The sequence below is a fragment of the Pinus tabuliformis genome, chromosome 2_2 (genome assembly GCF_031772625.1).
Source record: "Pinus tabuliformis cultivar Carrire ecotype Pingquan chromosome 2_2, CPIR1, whole genome shotgun sequence".
In the NCBI taxonomy this organism is placed as follows: Eukaryota; Viridiplantae; Streptophyta; class Pinopsida; order Pinales; family Pinaceae; genus Pinus; species Pinus tabuliformis.
Window position 1 is genome coordinate 66,738,720 of NC_142300.1, and position 20,739 is coordinate 66,759,458.

At 37.6% G+C, this 20,739-nt stretch overlaps 1 protein-coding gene across 4 annotated transcripts; it reads left to right on the forward strand.

Annotated features, from left to right (window-relative positions):
• Positions 1–159: 159 nt before the first annotated feature.
• Positions 160–5,623, forward strand: LOC149191481 (uncharacterized). 4 transcript variants are annotated; one of them, XM_089404292.1, is made up of 5 exons: positions 160–709; positions 791–902; positions 1,682–2,187; positions 2,265–2,844; positions 2,960–5,623. In XM_089404292.1, exons 1-5 carry the CDS (start codon positions 636–638, stop codon positions 5,141–5,143), a joined length of 3,456 nt encoding a protein of 1,151 aa, XP_089260418.1. In that variant the 5' UTR covers positions 160–635; the 3' UTR covers positions 5,144–5,623. The 4 variants fall into 4 exon arrangements, with proteins under 4 accessions (XP_089260418.1, XP_089260419.1, XP_089260420.1 ...); XM_089404293.1 differs by having other exon boundaries at positions 163–709; positions 2,286–2,844; XM_089404294.1 differs by having other exon boundaries at positions 164–709; positions 2,265–2,790.
• The last annotated feature ends 15,116 nt before the right edge of the window (positions 5,624–20,739 follow it).

Consider the following 20,739-nt stretch of genomic DNA (forward strand, 5'->3'; position numbering starts at 1 on the left):
ATAATTAATTAATTACAATAATGATATGCTTATTTATTCCTTTCCTTCTCTTTTTAGTTCTTGGAATGGTTTATGATTCAATATCTCTTTTCATTGCCCATTACAATTCCAATCTTCAAATCTCTTTAAAGATGGTAGGTGCATAACTTCGCCATGTACTTTTTGCATCAGGTATATTAAGTAATTTAAAGTTAGCGTACATCTATTGATCAGCGTCGCCCTTCTGGTATTTGGGTACGCTTGACTTTCGGAATCGATGACTGACCGATTGCCTATTTCCAAGTCTTTCTACTCTCACTTCCTCTCTTCTGCGTTTGTATCAGGTATATTAAGTAATTTAAAGTAAGCGTACATCTATTGATCAGCGTCGCCCTTCTGGTATTTGGGTACGCTTGACTTTCGGAATCGATGACTGACCGATTGCCTATTTCCAAGTCTTTCTACTCTCACTTCCTCTCTTCTGCGTTTACCTGGTTTTGGTTTTGCCTCGGCATTTCACAAAGCGATCGGATTATCCGGCAGCCTAGAAAATTGAGATGAAACGTGGGTTGGAAGGGAAATAATTTATCAGTTGGAATGGATACAAAGAGCCTCCCAGGGATCTGAATCGTCACCATCATCACATCGAGGCATCAATGGACAACAGGCTCCTCCCAGACGAGCGGCAGCAGCAGCAGGGCTTCAATGCCTCGTCACCTTCTCCTGATGGGTAGGCTCTCTATTTTTATGAAATATTTTCTCTTTGGTATGGAAGACCAGATTTGAATTTTGTTTTTGGGTTTGTCTCCAGGGAAGACCCTACAGCCAGGAGGAGGACTATTGAATTTCTCCGAGCGCGCCTGTTGTCGGAGAGGTCTGTTTCCAGGGCTGCAAACCAAAAGGCTTACCATCTCGCCCAAAAGGTTCTCTCTTTACATTTCCCAAACGATGCCAATATGTTTGTTGAATTTGTGCCTTGACCTGCCTGTAAATGTCGATCCTGTGCTTTTGCATTTCTCCCCATGAAATTAGCCTAGTCGAAGTAAGAGGATAATTTGGAGTTTCCATTTCAGTAATTGACAACTATATTTGAAATTGTTATCGAAAGTGATAGATAATGTTCATAGGGGTGGCTTAGATTTTTCATCATCTTCAGTTTTAACCACATAGCTTGAAAGAAGAATTTAGCTTTTTCTGTTGTTTTTTTTGTTTTTCAGGATGGGTGGAGTTTCCACCCAAAATAATGATTTTTTTGTTTTTCATATGAATGGAGTGTTCATCCAAAACAATGAAGGTGAAGTATTCACAGGAAACAATGTGTACTTTTTTTAAGATACTGCTTTCCACTCAAACATAGATTGAATGAAGAATTTAGCTTTCTCCTTTACCTTCTTTAACGAAGAGATTGAATGGAGAATTTAGCTTTCTCCTTTACCTTCTTTATTTTTGATGATGAGTAGCTTTCTCCCTTACCTTCTTTATTTTTGATGATGAGTAGATTGAATGAAGAATTTAGCTTAATAATGAATAGAGTATCCACCCAAAACAATAAGAATTGAGTACACCCACTGCTTTCCCTCACACAGTTTAGATCCCAAAGCAATATCTCACAGTTTAGATCCAAAAGCAATATCCAACCAGAATTTTCTGGTTTACGTGTGAAATATTGGTAAGTGGGTACTAAAACTATCTGTTAATATAGGTTTTGGAACTGGAAAGGCAGCTGGAGATTGTAATTGAGCAGAGAAAAAAGGCAGAAGCCGCCACCCGAGAGGCCCTTGCCATATTAGAAAGTGATGGGATGACTGATTGTTCCGAGTCTTTTGACTCGCTCTCTGCCACTGATCAAGACAGAGCTGCCCCTTCTGAATCCAAAGATGTTGAGGAGATAAGCAATGGAACTTATCCGAGGCTCAGCTCTGCTGCTGGAGAGGAGGATGATCCATCAACCATGGGCAGTGGAAGTGAGAAAAATTTACATGAAACAAATGGGTTTGATCCATCCCAGCGTGTACGTAGACGATTGTCTTGGCAGACTCGTGGCAATTCCTGTAGTCAACATGGAAGTATTACTAAAAAATGTCTGAATCGAACAATGGAGAACAAATTTCTCAACCACAATCGCTCTGGGAGTATTTCAGATGCAGAGTCTGTTTCAAAAAGACGCATGGGAAAGTCATGTCGCCAAGTGAAGAGGCGAGAAACAAGGTCAGTATATGCACTCTCTCTTCCTTTAATTTAGCACTGACCCATGTGGAAAAATTCACATAAATCTCAAGTTGCAGTCTTTTCGATGTTCATTGCAGAGCAGTTACAGAGGAGGAAGTGGAACAAAGGGTTCTAACTGCTTCCAGCGAAGATGAAAATAAGAAGCCAGCAGATTCCACTTTGAAAGAGTTTTCCGATTCAGGGCAAAAGGAATCTGTGGACCAGTTTTTGAAAGTATTCGATGTTATGTCGAAGAAAGATTTTGACGGAGGTCTTCCTCTTAAAGATGAGAAAGCAATTGGTGGCAATTCCTGCAGCCAAGCTGCAGAGCACGGAGATCAAATTGATCTAAGGGCTGATCAGATTGGAGAAAAAACTTCGGGAGAAGAATGCAGAGGGAGAGTTCACTCACAATTTATTGTCGGCTACCCTGCAGAAGATCAAGAGAGACAAATTGACTCGGGAAGTGACAAAGAGATGGAAATGGAAAGGGTGCTAGAACAGCAGGCAGAGTTGATTGATCAGTACAAGGCCGAGGAAAATGCTCAAAGAGAATGGGAAAAGAAGTTTAGAGAGCTCAGTTCTTCATCTGCGCAAAGCATGGTAAATTATGGTGATCCTATTTTTACTGCATTTCTTATATCCAATTCAATGGAGGCAAGTAGTTATTCCAAGCTTGCTTATCTGGTAGTTCACTGTACACTGTTTTTATATCACCTGTTTCAAATACCGTGTTTTGGTTGCATTTATGCCTTATTGTGTCTACATGTAGGAATGCCGCAAACATGAAAGACAACCTAGGGGAGAGGTAAAGAAACAGGAAGAAGTTTATCAAAAGAATGAAAGCATGGAAAAGCCTTGTGAGTCCACATCTGTTAAGTCTAGTATTTGTGACACTGAGAAGTTAATATCCAACCAAGCTCTTGATGTTGGGAATGAAGCCATACATGTAATACATGTAAATGAATCAAAAACCTGTCATGTTAATAAACACATGCTTTCCATTAAATCCAGTACTTCTTACGGACAGACTTGCAGTTCTGGCTGCTCTTCTCTGGACAAGGAGGAATCTGTAGAAGTGGAGAAATTCCTAGTTAAGAGTGACAATCGTGTGCAGGATGTTCCAATACGAAATATGCAGAAACAATGCCAAAGAAATGCATGTGTCGAGGCCACAAGAAAAGAAGAGCAGCTAGAAAGGACATTTGAGAGTGGTGTCCATCATTCTGTGATGGGCTTAGAATGTGCTGGCAAAGAGAACTCAGCAAGAAAGTGTGTGACCCAATCGAGTGACAAGGTAGCAGTAAATGTTGTTGAACCTTTCTGTCAGGACAGCAGGCAAATGGTGACAGGAAAACCAAGTCATATACCTGAAAAGCATATTTCTAGCACAGATTCTCCAAATGCCCTTTTAGCATCATCTGCTTCTGTAGTTAATGGTAAGGCTGTTCATGCAATGCACACAATGGGTTTGTTCCCTGCAATGTATACTCCAGAAAGATTGCCAGATGATATGCAATCAAGTAGTAAGATGGTGAATATAGGACCTGTAACTCAACCTCCAGAGATAGAAAAGCAATTGGCAGAAGGAAAGACAGCAATAAGGAGTTGTGAAATCTTAAGTGGTGGAGGGATGACATGCACCGCAGGTGACAAACCACAAATCTCTCAGGAAAGTACTGTAAGTAACCCTGTACAAATAACTACAGATTCCACTCCTAAGGAATCCAGAACACATTCCCAAAGCTGGATTGGTAGCTATAATAATGAGAAGGGGGTTATGCAGGGATTTAGAAAAACTGTTCCCATGGAAAACATCACCTCTGTTCACACGCATGCATGTGTTTCTATGAATCCCATGGCGTCGATGTCAGCTGTTGACATGGGACATGTGCAAGAAGGGAAGAAGAGAAATGAGGAGTATTTGGATACAAGCTATTTATATAATAGAACAGGTACGAGTGATGCAAACTTGAAGATTATGTCAGAGAAAACTATGGAGGAGAGGCTCTTCCGCTGCCAGCCTGACAGCGGTAACATGACAAACACTGGAGACATCACACCTGGTAGAGCAACACAGAGTGTCAGCAGAGGAGGAAGTTTGCAGACATCTTTCTGTGATTTTAGATCTTCAGAGCATTCAGATGTAAGAAACTCAACCGTGGTAAATAAATTTCCAGAAAATGGGCTCAGCATGCCATCATTTCAAGATACCGACAATCTTATCGTAAATAAAATTGACACTGATCTTGGATCTCATGAAAGTCAAGTTCTAATAAGAGATCATGGTCCCATTCCTCAGAGGACATTTGAAAAGGATGACTATACATTTCAGAAAAGCAATACTACTCTTGAGATGAATCACAGGCCATCAAGAGATAAATTTCCTAGTAATTACCAAGAACATTCCAGGACTAAATTCGGTGATCGACTGTCAACAACAAGTGCAGGTACTGCCGCCAATTGTAGCAAGAGTGAGTTTGAATCTTTTCTTGAGTCAGATGCTGGAAAAAAATCAAGGGAAGAATCATGTATATCCCAGAGACATCAAGACTATTTAGGGCCTCTACCTGATGGGAGATTCAGGCCTCTTACATTCCATCAGAGTAGTTTATCTAGTGATGCATTGAAGTCACTTCAACTTGCAAAGTCACAATTACAAAGTGTTTTTGATAAGAATCAGTCAGTAAGTCAGTGCCTGAATCTAGATCCAAGCTTCATGAAAGAAGCAGATGAACAGAAGGTGATTCACTCAGGTAGTTTCCTTGAATTTCCACTCAGTTGTGCTGAGCTTTTCCGGTTACCCTGTGAACCAAATTCTGGATTACGTTCTCAAATTGGGGTATCAAGGCCTTACGTTGCTGATGTTTATCATGGTCCCTTGATGAGAATTCCCAATAGTTTATCTCCTAGTGCAAGCGGAGGAGAAATGCCCAACCCACATGCAAAAAAATAATCAAAGTCACAATGGGACTCTAAAAGACCAGACCCTTCTGCAGAGAGTTAAGATGGACAACACTTAAAGTACAGCTAGAATGGAGTAACTCCCGCCAGGGGACAATTGTTTTTCAACTGATAATCTAAAAATTCACTGATGCATGTTAAAATTCTTACCCGCAGTAGAGAGCCACCAATGCACAGCTGTAATATACTATCCTGTGCTGGACAAGATGAGTCAGGAGAGCTTTGTATTTGACAGCTTAGTTCTAGACCTCACTGACTGTTTTTAGGTGATGAACATTCATCATGTGTCTGTCTGTGTGAAAGATTTGCAATTCAGGAAAGTGATCTCTTCATTTGATTGTAGGCATATGTTGATTTCTATATTATCTCATCTGGTGGAAAAATGGAATTGGTTTCCTTTGACCGTAAAGGCTTGTTTACTTCCACCATTTAACATTCAATATATAATTTATAGAAGCCATTCTCATCATGCTATCATTCTTTTGTTTCCTGCATGTTTGGAAATATAAGATAATTTCTACTTAAAATTGAAGATATGTCAAGCTTCCTAAGAGCGTCAACATTTTTAAAGGTTCTTCAATTTAGTTTCTTCTTAACCTAGCACACAGTCCTATCCTTTGAAAGCGGCAGACTTTCTATGTTCCATAATCAGCTAATTCTTCCTGTGATACATCCCTTGATTTTCATCAATTCCCTTAATATCTGATCCTGAGACTGTTGTTTGCCAGTTCTTACATATCTACTCTCCAGTTATTTCAGTCAATGGAAAATGTATTCAAATAAACCCTACCCTTGTCTTCTGGAAAAGGGATAATTATAATGATACCTTGGCCAGGCAGGCACTCGTTATTTTCCAATTCTTGCAGATGTTTTTTTGAGTAAAATTTACAAAGTAGTGGCTTTTTGCTGTCAATGACAATCCCAGATGCTGGATTTATATGACTGCAATTTATCCTCTAGTTCCGGACATTGTTTGCAAGATCTAGCAAGGATATCTGGGAATGTTTTTTTTCCCGGTACATATCCCAGAGAAAACCCTGAGGCACTTCCCCTCGTTCTGAGGATGGTACCCGGGGTAAACCCTAGATTCTTCAAGGCACAAGGCCAAGTCAACAATATGGCTTAAAGCCATTACAACAGTATACTCATCATGAGCCAACATGTTGCTTATAGGAATAGAACCTGGGAAAGGAGGATAACACTCCATCCCACACCCACCTGGGGTAGATCTGAATGATAAGAGACTTGAGGATGCTGTTTACTGCAAATTCCCCGTCTGGCTACTTTACGGGCTAGAGATATTCACATCTCACATTAATAGAAAAACATCTTGTATTTTCAGGGTTCATGATCATGATTTTCTTCAGAACTGTTAGTCAGTAGGCAGATGCTTCTTTTATTGACAGTGGTATTGTACTTTGTTGTTTTTAATCTAGTGTCTTCAACCACTTATTTTGTCACTGTTTTATTCAGGGTCTTATTTTTTTTGCTGGGAAATAAATATTAAAATAGGAGTACGGGGATAAAAAAGCAGGGAAATGGGAAGAGCAATAAAGGAATGCTGTGAAACTTGATTTGACTTAACTGCCAGAGAAAGTTGTGAGCTGTAGCAGAATGCCAGAGTACTCATTTAGCGATATAGAAAAAAGAGCGAAGATAGAGAAAAACAGAGATCATACGTGGTAAAAAATGAGAACAACAAAGGTGCAAAAGGCCTTAATATTTTACACAGTAGAGATCATATTTGGGATTGAAACTCTCAACTCTTCTGGAAACCATTCACGCTCTTAATAATGTATTTTGTAAATGCATCACGAAGTTGGGGCAAGGGTCAGCTAACGAGTTGTCCAAGGAAATCTTCAATTTATCAAGCAGGTGGAGTGACAGACTAGAGTTGGGTCCTTCTAAGTTGACTTCGACTCATTTTGGGGGCAAAGTACATGGAGGCATGTCTTCTTGTAGACACATAATGAAATCATGTTGGCTTTCTAGCCCACAGATGTTATTCAACTTCTCTAGGGAAAGCAATCTAACAAGGCCCTGTTTCTAAATGAGATTACTTCTTATTGGAGATATTTTTTTTCACAAAACGGGTAGATTTCAAATTAAAAAACTGCATCTGAACTGTACACCCTTGTAATACAAAATATGTTAGGTCTGTTCGGCCTTGACCAGAAGTTCGAAACTAGGGTCATAACAGCGAAAAAACACTAGGCCTGTCTTTCTAGCCCACAGATGTTATTCAACTTCTCTAGGGAAAGCAATCTAACAAGGCCTTGTTTCTAAATGAGATTACTTCATATTGGAGATATTTTTTTTCACAAAACGGGTAGATTTCAAATTAAAAAACTGCATCTGAACTGTACACCCTTGTAATACAAAATATGTTAGGTCTGCTCGGCCTTGACCAGAAGTCCGAAACTAGGGTCATAACAGCAAAAAACACACTAGGCCTGTCTTTTCAACACTATTTACAGTGTTATGCAGGAATACTGCCTTACAAACTGTAATAATAAAAGTAAACTGCGACAAAATATAGAAGATTTAAGAGATTAGAACAAAGCAGATTCATGGCCATCCTGGGATCCAGTTTCAATGGCCACTTGGGACTCCAGTAATTCATTCTCTATATGCACCATGCTGGTGTTGACGTCCATGGCTGCATGGTGGGCTTCTACGGAAGCTTCCAACAACTCCAAGTGGTGGGTGCATTAGGTAGTTGGACACTTCATTGAGGCCGTAGAAAGGCCATAGAGAGATTAGTCCCTTAAGGTTTCCATAGCGTTGCAGAGGTGGAAGGTGTTGAATCTAGGGTAAATTAAGTTAATGAGATTCTTCTTGCCATGATAACTATTTGTGAGGTATTTTAACCTTTTCTTATTAGCATAATCTTCTCTTGTTATTATTAGAGTGTGTTTTCTTACATCATCAAATAGTTACCAAAACAAAAGAGACAAGGACACAAGATATTGGCTTTCTGCCAGAGCCAAAACCTCTCACTCCTTGAGAGGAAAACCCACACAAAATTCTCCTTATAGAGATTCCAATTGACAAATACCAAGACCATGACCCTTGACCTATTTAGCCACTCCAAGACCAAGACACCAATACTCTTCTTTTTTATTGTTGAGATCATCATCACTGCCACTGAAATCTGAAGTCATCACTGCTATAATACTGAGGCCTTCACTTCTGTACCACATAGATCATTTGCATCTTTGCTGCATCATTGCTACACCACCGAGATCTTCATTAGAACACCACCGAGACCATGATTGCAGATTGCAACTATACTAGGACCATGACTGTGTCTAGAAGGCGTGCCGAGACAGAGTGTTTCACTGTATGATCACATAGATCCTCTTCCTAATAAATATACCAAGACTGTGAGACATTGATCACCAAGACAGTGACTGCGTCTACAATATATATGCCTAGACAGTGAGTGTCACCGAGATCCTTCTTATAACATGTATGTTGAGACTATGACTGTGTCTTTAGTATGCCGAGACAGTGCTGTGAGGAGGCCGAGATATCACCGAAAAACACAGAGATCCTTCTCCCTCCACAATACTGGAATACTATACTCATCCGAGATTTCCTAAGTCACTGTACTTGTCGGAGATTTCCGAGGATCTGAGTTCTACTCCTCTTTTGCGTAGACCCTAGCTGGGTATATATAGTAGTTTGTCCTCCATATTTAGCCGACATGAACCAACGAAAAGATGTGTCATTTCAAGTGAGCCGACATGAGTGTATTTAATTCCTTTTGCAGGATGACATGATGAAGAGGATTGTGCTTGTCATTTGGAGGGCTTCTTGACATTTCTATAGACATGTATACATTAAACATAGGCCCAAGAAGAGCTTTTTCATACATAACATTGAATTTTTGACTTAAAATAAATCCTAAGGCTCTCAATGGGAGTCACTAATAAATAAACCTCTTGCTCATGAAACCCATGCAATAAGGCATGCAAAAATAATTTTGTTCTCTTTATTACATCATTTACATCAGTGATAATTACATGTCATTATGAAGACCGAACCTAGTGACACTTTCTTCAACACTCCCTCTTAACTAGGGAGGTATTCATAATGGTACTTGGTCGTTCTTAATGTGAAGAATTTCTCATAAGAAGAACCAGATTGATAATCCCATTTGTATAGCATCATATCAACTAGCATTGTCATAGTGCAAGGCCTTGACTACCAGCTCCATCTCTCCACAAGATCATGAGCTACAATGTTGGCGAGACCAATGATTATAGACACCTTCATCATTGTCTCTCAAGGTACATACCCACCTGGGTGTTCACTGAGTATGACCTTCTAGGAATATTCTTATCTTGGGTTCCCAGCCCTTAAAGAATATCGGTCCTCTTGCCTACTCTTATCTTGGATGCCCTACACATCCTCAAAGAGCATCGGATGCCAGATGATTACCCAATCCTCCATTCTTTCTTCCCAAGTGAAGACAAGAATGTTGTGTCTATCTCTCCCTCTCAATTAGGGAGGATACATCCATCATGTGTCTACATTTCTCTTCATGGCCTTCACTAAGACTTACGATTGTTAGTCCTGGTCTTGTGCATGACACATGAAATAAAAAAACACAGTTGTTTCTCCTTTTTAATCAGGGGTGACCCAATCTAAGCCCCCTCTTGATCAGGGACCTGTCAAAGCTCCCTCTTAACAAGGGACTCTCCTTTTTCATCAACAACTTCTTCTTCGTGAGACCTTCAGTTGCTTGATCAACTTCTTTCCTTGATGTTATGAAATTCAGTTGATATTCTTCCTTGTAGGGCATCAACCATTGATTACTTTCCTTCTTGGTTTGTCACGTCATTCCTTTCTTCATGGAAATTGGCCTTTTTGATACATATATGGAACCTTCTTCATGTGACTACTTCTTTATCATCATGTTTCTTTCAGGAGTTTCCATCCACCACATGAATGCTAGTTGTACTTGTACTTGCAATTCTTGTTCCAATAGCCCTGCATGAATTCATCTAGATATTATTCAAGAAATCATAACATTAAATCAAATCGTAGCTTTCGAGATGGCTCTTCATGATGACATCTTTATGTAGGTATCAACATCCTTTATACATGTTGACACATCTCCCAAAGATATCCATTATCAAGGGTTTCCATCTTTTTTTCAGACTTTCATCAGAGTCTTCATATCTTTTCTGAGAGATTTCTTAGTCAAGTCTTCTTGGTCCTTTGGATGTTGATTGCCTTCATCATGGTTGCATATCTCACTTTCTTTTCCTTCCTCACACATTCCATTCACAGGAGTCTTTAATCAGAGTATCTTAATTGTAGTCAACCACTTCATACCAGTGTTGTTAAAATCGCGATTTTATCGGAAAATCGCGATTTTTTCCCTTTCCCGCTTAAATCGCGATTTTTATACGAAAAAATCGCCTACTTTTTTTTTGCCGATTTTTACTGAAAAAATCGCGCTTTTTTCAAAAAATCGCGATTTTTTCGAAAAAAGCGCGATTTTTAACGAAAAAATCGTGGGGGCTCAGGACAACATAGTTTTATAACTTTTTTTGGGTTTTTTCATGCAATGTTTTTTGAAAGAAACAAATAATTTTTGAGTGGGGTAGCTTAATGATCAAGTCTAGGCCCTAGTATGGATATGCTATTCATGGTAATGTTAAATTCTTAAAGTAAAAGTGACATTCTCCTTAATCTTCATTTTCATCCTTTTACTTAAATTTTTAACATTACCATGAAATGACTCAGGATGTTTGAGAGTGGTTTTAGCCTCATTGGATTTCATATGGAGAAAGTAGAATTTTAGATTTCATTTAAAATTCAGCAGACTTATCAGTTTTTCAGGATTTCAGGATTGGGAGATTGTAATGTTTCTAGGTGACACCACCTGCCCGGGCTACCCCTGCCACCAGTAGAGGACGTGGTCTACCTCCTATAGCTCCTACTTCTAGTTCTTCAACGTCTAGAGCACATCAGAGTCCACTGCCATTTCCACCTGCACGGGCACCAGCATCTACATCTAGAGGGAAAGGGAAAGCTGTGGCATTTTCTCGCAAGAGGGGCAGAGGAAATCAATAGGATTAGACTTTCATTTTATTGTATATGACATTATGACATGATGAGATACATTATCATATTTTTTGTTGATATTTTGAGGCTGAGTTGGGACTCAGGACTTACTATTCAGGACATGATTCAATGTTATGTGTGATTTTAGCGCTAGAAATGATATTAAACATCTTATATATTAGTTTTTTTATCATATTTATGTGTCAATGTATATTTTATGTTGTAGATGGTTTAGATATTAAAAAAATTGAAAAAAAATGAAAAAAAATGAATATTTTTGTGCCAAACGCTTTTTTCCCGCTTTTTTCCGTTTTTTTCCCGCTTTTTTTTTTTCCGCTTTTTTCCCGGCGCCGATTAAATCCCGATCGCGCTTTGTGCAACATTGCTTCATACTTCATATGAGGACATATTATGTTGATTTCGTCTAGTGCGACTTATGCCTTCCTGCATCCTTTCAGAGGAGGAGATCCTTTTTTTTTCTTGATCATGCTTCTTAAGATAGAAATAATGATCCATGTTACCCGCAACCATATGACATGACATTATAATATTAAATACAAGCATACATACCTCATTTTACCTTTAGGTCATCTAGGCTTCTTCCAATAGCTTCCTTGATTGAAAAGATCTTCAATCCCTTGATCCGCTTCATCATACCATCATCCCATGAATTCCATAAGTTGGAGTTCCTGATGAAACACTTGTTTCCTCTCTAGATTAGTGAACTCTCCGATGAGGATTCCATTGGAGAATCTTGAGGATCTTGCATATCCCTATCTGGGAGATGTTTCCCTTTTGTATGATGAGCCTTGTCTTAGATGACTTCTTCCTTTCCTTCAATGTCCAATGAGGTTCCCAAGAGCTATATATCCTTCATGTTTCACTGCCATGGATTTTGGTCCTCCATGATTCCCATGGTGATGTCATGAGCTCTTGTTTCTAATGCTTCCATAATGCCACGATGCATCTTATTATCATGGTCATATCTATAACAAAAGATTTAGGAACTTATGATAGGACCCTTTTGTGAGGGATACCATCTTAATCATAGTAGAGGTTTGTTACTCCCTCTTTCCTTGGCCCTTTTCTTCAACTTCCTCCATCTTTTTGGTGATATGAGCTTCTTTCCATAATCTTTCCATAGCATTGAATCTTAGCTATACTATTCTGTCTTGTTTGAGGACCAAACTTCCCTTTCCTTTTTGCACATGTTTGAGTCATTTAACCTTCAACACTTTTGCCTTCTATCTAACAGAGAGACCACAAGTTGTCAAATGAGGTAACCTTCTTGTTCATGGACATTTGTTACCTTGCTTATCATTTAGATTAATGATGATTGTCTTCTTATCATCTTTCCCATATCTCCCAATTGAGATCTCATGAAGATATTCCTTCATTCTTTGATACCTTCAATCTAGGTCTAAGTGATATGACTTTCTTCACTGTATTTTAGAAAGTATATCTTCTAGAATTTAATATGTCTCTTGTATGTCTCCTTTCTTGCTACAAAGGGATGAGAGGATCTTTTCATATGAATCCTATGAGTCCTTTGATCCTTTTTCCATGCATTCAATGAACTTTAGAGACTTTTCCATAGACATCAATGGCTTCTCTTCCGGGGACTATATCTATCCTCCTTTCTTATGCAAGGAATTTCGATGACCCAACCAATTTATAGATCTCCTTGCAAACACGAAGTCATTTTGCCAAACTTGATTATATAATGAAAGATACTTGCTTGACAAGTGAAGATGAACTCTTCCACTTGATCACTTTGATGATGGTTGACGAAGATGTATTAGGGCTTCTTCTTGGATGATCTTCTTTCAAATGAGAGAGCCTTTCCTCAATAGAAAAGGTTGCTCCTTTTGATGAGGGTGATTTTCTGCTTCCGCGGATGATCTTCTTCTAGGGCAAGGAGATGATCCTTGCTTGTTTTTATAACCTTGAAGATGACAATGCCTTCTTGCCTTCAATATGTTTTTCCTTCTTTTGTAGTGTAGATCAGGACTGCTTCTAGGGTTTCAACCAGTTCCAAGATGTTGTGATCTTCGATTTTGACGTCCTTTGAGTTACCTTTCTTTTTAGACATCTTGATGAGAGTCTTGGTGGCCTTTTGATGATGACTGTGGAGACAAAAGTTCTCGCTGTTGTAGACTACTTCTTTGATTTAGGGCTTGATCCTTCAATGTAGATCTTGATCCTTTTTCTTTGATATCCTTTAACCTGCTTGATCCTTGAATGTCTCTTTGCTGCCCTTCCTTTGACTTCATCACCTTAGCTCTGATACCATGTTGAAGAATCTAGGGAAAATTAAGTTAATGAGATTCTTCTTGCCATGATAACTATTTGTGAGGCATTTTAACCTTTTCTTATTAGCATAATATTCTCTTGTTATTATTAGAGTGCCTTTTCTTACTTCATCAAATAGTTACCAAAACAAAAGGACAAGGACACAAGATATTGACTTTCTTCAGGGCCAAAACCCCTCACTCCTTAAGAGGAAAACCTGTACAAAATTCTTTTTATAGAGATTCCAATTGATGAATACCTAGACCATGACCCTTGACCTATTTAGCCACTCTAAAACCAAGACACAAATCCTCTTCTTTTTCATTGCTGAGATCATCATCACTGCAGTGAAGTCTGAAGTCATCATTGTTGCAATACTGAGGCCTTCACTACTGTACCACTTATATCATTTTCATATTTACTGCACCTTGCTGCATCATTGCTACACCATCGAGATCTTCATTAGAACACCACCAAGACCATCATTGCAAATTGCAACTATATTGGGATCATGACCGTGTCTAGAAGGCGTGCCGAGACAGAGTGTTTCGCTATATGAATACAAATATCCTCTTCATCATAAATATACCAAGACTGTGAGACAATGATCACCAAGACTGTCACTGCATCTACAATATATATTGCCGAGACAACGAGTGTCACTGAGATCCTTCTTATAACATGTATGCCGAGACTATGACTGTGTCTTTAGTATGCCGAGATAGTGCTATGAGGAGGCCGAGATATCACCGAAAAGCACAGAGATCCTCCTCCCTCTGAAATACTGGAATACTATACTCATCCGATATTTCCTGAGCCACTGTACGTGTCCGAGATTTCAGAGGATCCGAGTTCTGCTCCTCTTTTGCGCAGACCCTAGCGGGGTATATATCCCAGTTTGTCCTCCATATTTAGCTAACATGAACCAATGAAGAGATGTGTCATTTCAAGTGAGCCAACATGAGTGTATTTAATTCATTTTGCAGGGCGACATGATGAAGAGGATTGTGCTTGTCATTGGGAGGGCTTCTTGACATTTCTATGGACCTATATACATTAAACATAGGCTCAAGAAGAGCTTCTTCGTACATGACATTGACTTTTTGACTTAAAATTATTCCTAAGGCTCTCAATGGGAGCCACTAATAGATAAACATCTTGCTCATGAAACCCATGCAACAAGGCATACAAAAATAATTTTGTTCTCTTTATTACATCATTTACATCAGTGATAATTACATGTCATTATGAAGACCGAACCTAGTTACACTTTCTTCAACAGAAGGGAGGGAAGATGAAATTACCTCTGGAAGAAGGTTTAGATGGGATGTGATGTGCCCTACTAGAGACTATAGGGAGGCCAATTGGGAGTTCACCGCCAACTGCTTTCCCTTGTGTGTCAACATGGAACACTTGTTTCTTTTTTACATTCCTCAAGCCTAGACCGTGATTTGTTGTCCTAACTCCACATTGATCCCAAACTCTATTTGTTCCTAGTATCTACTTCTCAAAGCTCTCTTTTCACCAAGTCCACTACAAGGCCAAATAGGCCACATTGTATGCCTCTGCTATATCTCTTTCACATTGCTTGAGCCCCCTTTGCAAACCCTTTAGCTCCCAGAGAACACAACACTCACCACAATGGTGATAGTGCACCATGGCTACCCCTAACCTTGGAAATAAGGCCCAATGGATGATAGAAACCTAGTGGATGCTAAAAACCTTGATTGTGCTAGGAGAGAGCTATATAACTAGCATAGACTCTCTTGCCATATACTTCTTAATAAGCTTTGATTTGAATTCAGGAAGGGATCTACAATAAACCACAGGAAGCTTGAGATTTCACAAGTAGGATATGGTGCCGCCATTGTACAAGTCACTAGGGTGCCTACTGGAGTAGCTTGCATGTTGCTTCATAGGTGATGAGTTTGCACTAAATTTCTTCCTGTTCACCCTTGCTTGATAAGACAAGTGATGCAAGATGGAATGGTTGTCCTAAATTGCTTACATGTCATGGGGGGAGTGGTCCTATGGTTATTGGACCTCCTTTGTCTTAAAAACCCCTTCTTTTAAATGAACCCCCAAATTGGCCTTATTGTTACTTATCTATTGAGGCATCTTAAGAGGTGGAAGAGTTCAAGATGCTTGAATTTTCTTATACCAAAATGACTTTTTGACAAATTCTTTATACTAAGGATTTTTGTTAATGGAAGAGGGATTGCAGAGTCATCACTAAGTCACTAGTCATTGTGGCTTTCAAACCCCTCTATCTCTGAGAACAATTAGCCTTATAGAACCACAAGCACTTCAACTTCATTATTTGTTGCATGTTCTAGGCCCTAAGCGAACCCCATTTCCTTTTGTTCTATAACACCCCCAAGATAACCCCTGTGTATATTGTACATATTATGATTAGGTTGGTGAGCTAGGATTTTCTTGGGCTTATGTGCCTATGTATGCATATGTATGTGATGGGCTTGTGTGCCTATGTATATGATGTTGAGGTTTGAGTACTTGTGTGGTTTTAGGATGGTGAACCTATGTGTTGAAACGCCAGTGAGCCTAGCTATGTTAATATGTAATCACACTGATTTTAATAAAAATACATCATTGTTGTAGGCCGAGTTAGACGAGAGATTGTGTGCTATGACACCACAAGTGGGAAAGGGGGCTAAGGGTTAAGTGATGAGCTTAAGCCAAGGGGTTAAACCAAATATTTTTTCAGGCTTAAAGCCTAAATTCATTATGGTATGTAATTTTTATCCTAAGTATCTGAAAAGGTGGGGAACTTATTTCTTTGAGTGCCACTTGTCAATTTTTGTACATGCACATAAAAAGTGGGGCTTTAGTGTTACTCTAGAGGCTGATTTGTCATTCTTAGTACTTTGACTACTGTACTTGCTAGGAGAGGGGTGATCACCTTGTGATACCATTACCTTGTGGATCCTAGGTAGGTTTCCCTAGTGTGAGACTTGGTGGGTACGTGGAGATTCTTGAGGGTAGTTGGAACTCTTGGAGCCATATGGATCTAAGGCTCCTTCATTGGCTTGTGCTAGAAACTCTGGAAGGATAGTGGCACAACCTAAAGGACTGCAGGTGCATAGAAGGGGGTGCACGACTTTGGGTTATGCAAGCCGATAGGAGATGAAAAACTGTAGGTTGGAGGCTGCTAGAGTTTGGTACCTTGGCCTGTGACTTTGTTGGTGTTATCTATGGACTGTAGTTGGCTTTACGAAACATTTTTTCTAATGGAGTCATAGCGCTAGCTTAGGTGTGACCCACCGTTGAGAGTATTGTAGTAGTGCAGTTTATGGTTAGGTGGAAGGTGTAATGAACCTCCACATAGTCACAATTATTTTTTTCTAAATAATGGACAATAATCTGCAATAAAACTGCTACTTTTCTTAATAACATTTTTCTTTATTATTAACGGACTTGAACAATCTAAATTCCTTATATATAATTGTTTTACTTTCAATTAAACTATAGTGAACCCAATACACACTTATCATAGGTTGCATCAAATAAGTGATACTTTATCATGCTCACATCATTTGTTGCATCGAAGAAATATTACATTACCATATAGAAGTTACAACTTGTTAACATGTTTTGAATGTGGTATTAAAGTTGAAGTTATGGTTCAATGTTTTGTAGTAAGGTTTGTATAATCATTTGTGAATCCTCCAGATTGTTCCACGCTTACGCATGGAGCTTGCTAGAGCTCGCAGGTGTGGTATCTTTGACCTAACAAATCAACGTTGTAGATTGAAACACACACAATCAATGATGGCGTTTGAGTTAGGGTTTTTTGAGGACTTAATGACCTCTTTGCATTTACCAAACCTCACTCATTTCTATTGATTTTTTTCCACCATTTACTCTGCCCTGCAACTAATGTTCTAGGGTAATTTTTCTTTGGTATCATTGCACCGTTCTCCTTTATAAGAGTTTGAACTTATTTTCATGACCTTGGTCTCTTGTCGTTCATGTGGAATGCATTTTTTCAGCGTGTCAGTAACTTCTCGTATAAGTAAATAACTTTGAAGTCCTTTTTGGTGTTTTCTGTCATTACATTTCTTTGTTCTAAGCTTATATGTTAAGCTACTTGGCATACTTTAACATTTCCTTGTCTTCTTGCTTGCAGGGTAGCAGAAATGTCTCTCCTTCTCCTTGAATAATTATGTTTAGTGATATTCTTTAAAACTCTAGAAATTGATTTTTGTTTTGGTTAATGTTTTGCTCTGAATTGAATTGAAAAAGATCTCAAGGTCTACATAACCCTTTACTTCTCCTGCACTCTTATTCTTAGGTAAACTTCCATCGACTAACTAAATTTATGTTTAATATTCCTCAGTCCTTATTTTTCGAAGCAATGACAGAGTAAGGCCATGTTGCGTTTACTCATTTATAGTGTTTGTTCTTTCTTTTTTTGTAAAAAGATATTTTAAACCCTCAATGGTATACTTTCTTGGTTACTTGTTTTGCTTATTCTGAACTATTTTATGATCTTTATTGATTAATTTACTTTGGGGAAAACCTTGTTGGCTTCATGGTCCATAGGTTCTACTGCAGCCCAAACTTTCAACTTTTTCTTGTATCTCTTGATAGAGTATTGATATGGCATATGGTTCTAGTGGCATCCTTCGTAATATTTATTATAAAACATATTGTGTTAGGGTTTTTACCCTTTGCTCCATTGGTTGTTATTTTTCAATACACTTGTTTTTTTATAGAAATATATGGCTTTATGAAGCAACTTCTTACCCGTTCAAATCATTTTCTCTTTGCCATATCATTTTTGAAGACTACGATAGGATTTTGTTAGTCTTGGTTATAAAACGCTAAATTTTTCTTTCGAATTCCGACTGGGTCTTTGTGTTTGGCACTTAATTAGTCAAAGGTACTATCATAATGTATGCTAGTTTTGAGATTTTTCCTTAGTCCCAAGTACCAAGTGATTACTATGATTACTCGATATTTGTTCATATTTATGAGTGTTTATACATGCATGTAGAAACCTTCTATGGATTTTCTTTTTACTACTTCAATTATATGTTATTAAATATAATTTACATTTTCTTATTTCATGGGGAATGGCATAATATCTTGTGAAAGCTTGTATATTCAACAAGTTTCCTTATACATTCAATGTTATTATCCTTTCTTTTTCTTTCATTATGTCAAGACTAATACTATGTTTCTATTGCTCAAATAAGGAAAGTACCAGGCACATGTAATCATGAATTTCGTAGGTACTTTAATTATAATCCCCCTTTTCAATAAGTTTCTTAGATAACTAAACTCTCATTGTTTTTTATTTTACACACTTCTTTTTACTAATCATTAACACTGCTTATAACTAGCTCCACAGGTACAGAACCAAACACAACCGTAACCTTTCAACTAAATGGTTCCAAATTAATGTGGTTTCACTCCAACTAATCCATCTCATTCACCAAGTCAGAGATTCCCCAACTCTTGGCTTCTAAATTGACAAGGTTTTCTCTGTATGTGCACAAGTCTTTAGAATGTCTTCCTTTGGAGTTATACATTAAACAATTATTTCTTTTGAAGCCTTCTGAAGCATACAACTCCTTTGAAACCAAATAATTTTCATCAGGCTATAAGCTTGATTCTGTATCAAGACAATATCTTATAGTAGCTAGAATTTTGTTCAATTGGATCTCTTTTGAAGAGGCAGTGCCTCCTTTTGTATTCAAATTTTCTTACGATAATATTACAGAGTCTGCAAAACTCTATGTAATTACTTTTTGTTTAATTGTTACAGTAGTACTTGTAATACATATACATACCTATACTTTTAACAATGTAAACTTTGAAACGGGAACTGATACTTGTTACTCGTTTCGTAGAGATAGCTAAAAAATGACCCGATTTTCAAAAGTGGTGATGCAGAATACACATGTTTTTTTTAGAACATGGTTTTTGGAACTTTAATTTTTTTTCATGTTCAAGGATGAAATCAAGTTTTAGAATGGTAGTGATTTTCATGCCGATTTTAAAAAGTGAGTATTCTGCATCACACCCTTTTTTTAAAAGACCTATTTTTTGACTTTTAATTTTCTAGTGTGTGAAATGTGAAAAATTATTTTCTAAATTTGATAGTTTTTGAAGTCGTCATTTTATTCATATTTTCTTGTTCTCTATCTTAATTTTTTTTTTTTAGGGGGGTTTTTATTGTTTTGCGTTTTTAAATTAGAAAGTCGATAGTTTGAATTTTAGATAATCTACATATTTATACATCCTTAATTAATTTTTCAATCCACATGAAATAATTGTTTCTAAAAAACAACATTTTTTAACAATGGACATAAAAATAACCATTTTTAACATAAATATAACAAAAAAACTAAACGTTTTGATAATTTTTTGCTAGAATTAACATGTCAAAATCACAATTTTTATACAAAAATATTAACTAAAAATGGTCAAATAATAGTTTTTTTTATGAATTTCATGTCAAAAAAATAATAATAACAACTTTTTTTTCAAAAAATAATAATTAACTTAAAAATCAATGCGAAAATCACAAATTACAAATATTGAACACATAACAACTTTAATTCATTGATTATTCTTTTAATGAAATGTCAGAGTCAAAACATTGCAAAGCTTGATTTCCAGGTATAACTTAAATTTAATCAACAATGTCACGTAATCCAAACTCTTCGTCCTCTAGAGTTTCATCATTGTCATCTTCCACAATATTTTCTGCTTCCTTTTGCACAATTTCCTCTTCTAATGGGTCTTTGATGTCTGCAAATCTCCCAATATATGTCTTCCCAAACATTAAATGTAATGGTGGCTGGGGTTCCTTTGCCTTTTTTGCCACACGTGATTCACTAAAGTCCCCTTTCCTCAACCCAATTTCTTGCATTTCATTTGGAAGAAATTGAAGAGCATTAATTCTTTGCTGAATGAAATTGCATTGTAATGGATCTTTCTCAATTGCAATGCAATTTCTTCCTTTTTGAAGACAACATGCTAGTGTTGTACCTAATTATCAAGCACAAAAAAATAATGAAGTAAATTAGTACAATAACATATTAATTAAAAAAAAGAACATATTGAAATTCAATTCCATGTGGCAAAATCTACCTGAGCCAGAAAATAAATCCAGAACCCAATCTCCTTCATTTGAACATATGTCTATAAGATAGTTAATCAATAATTGTGGTTTCTGATAAATGT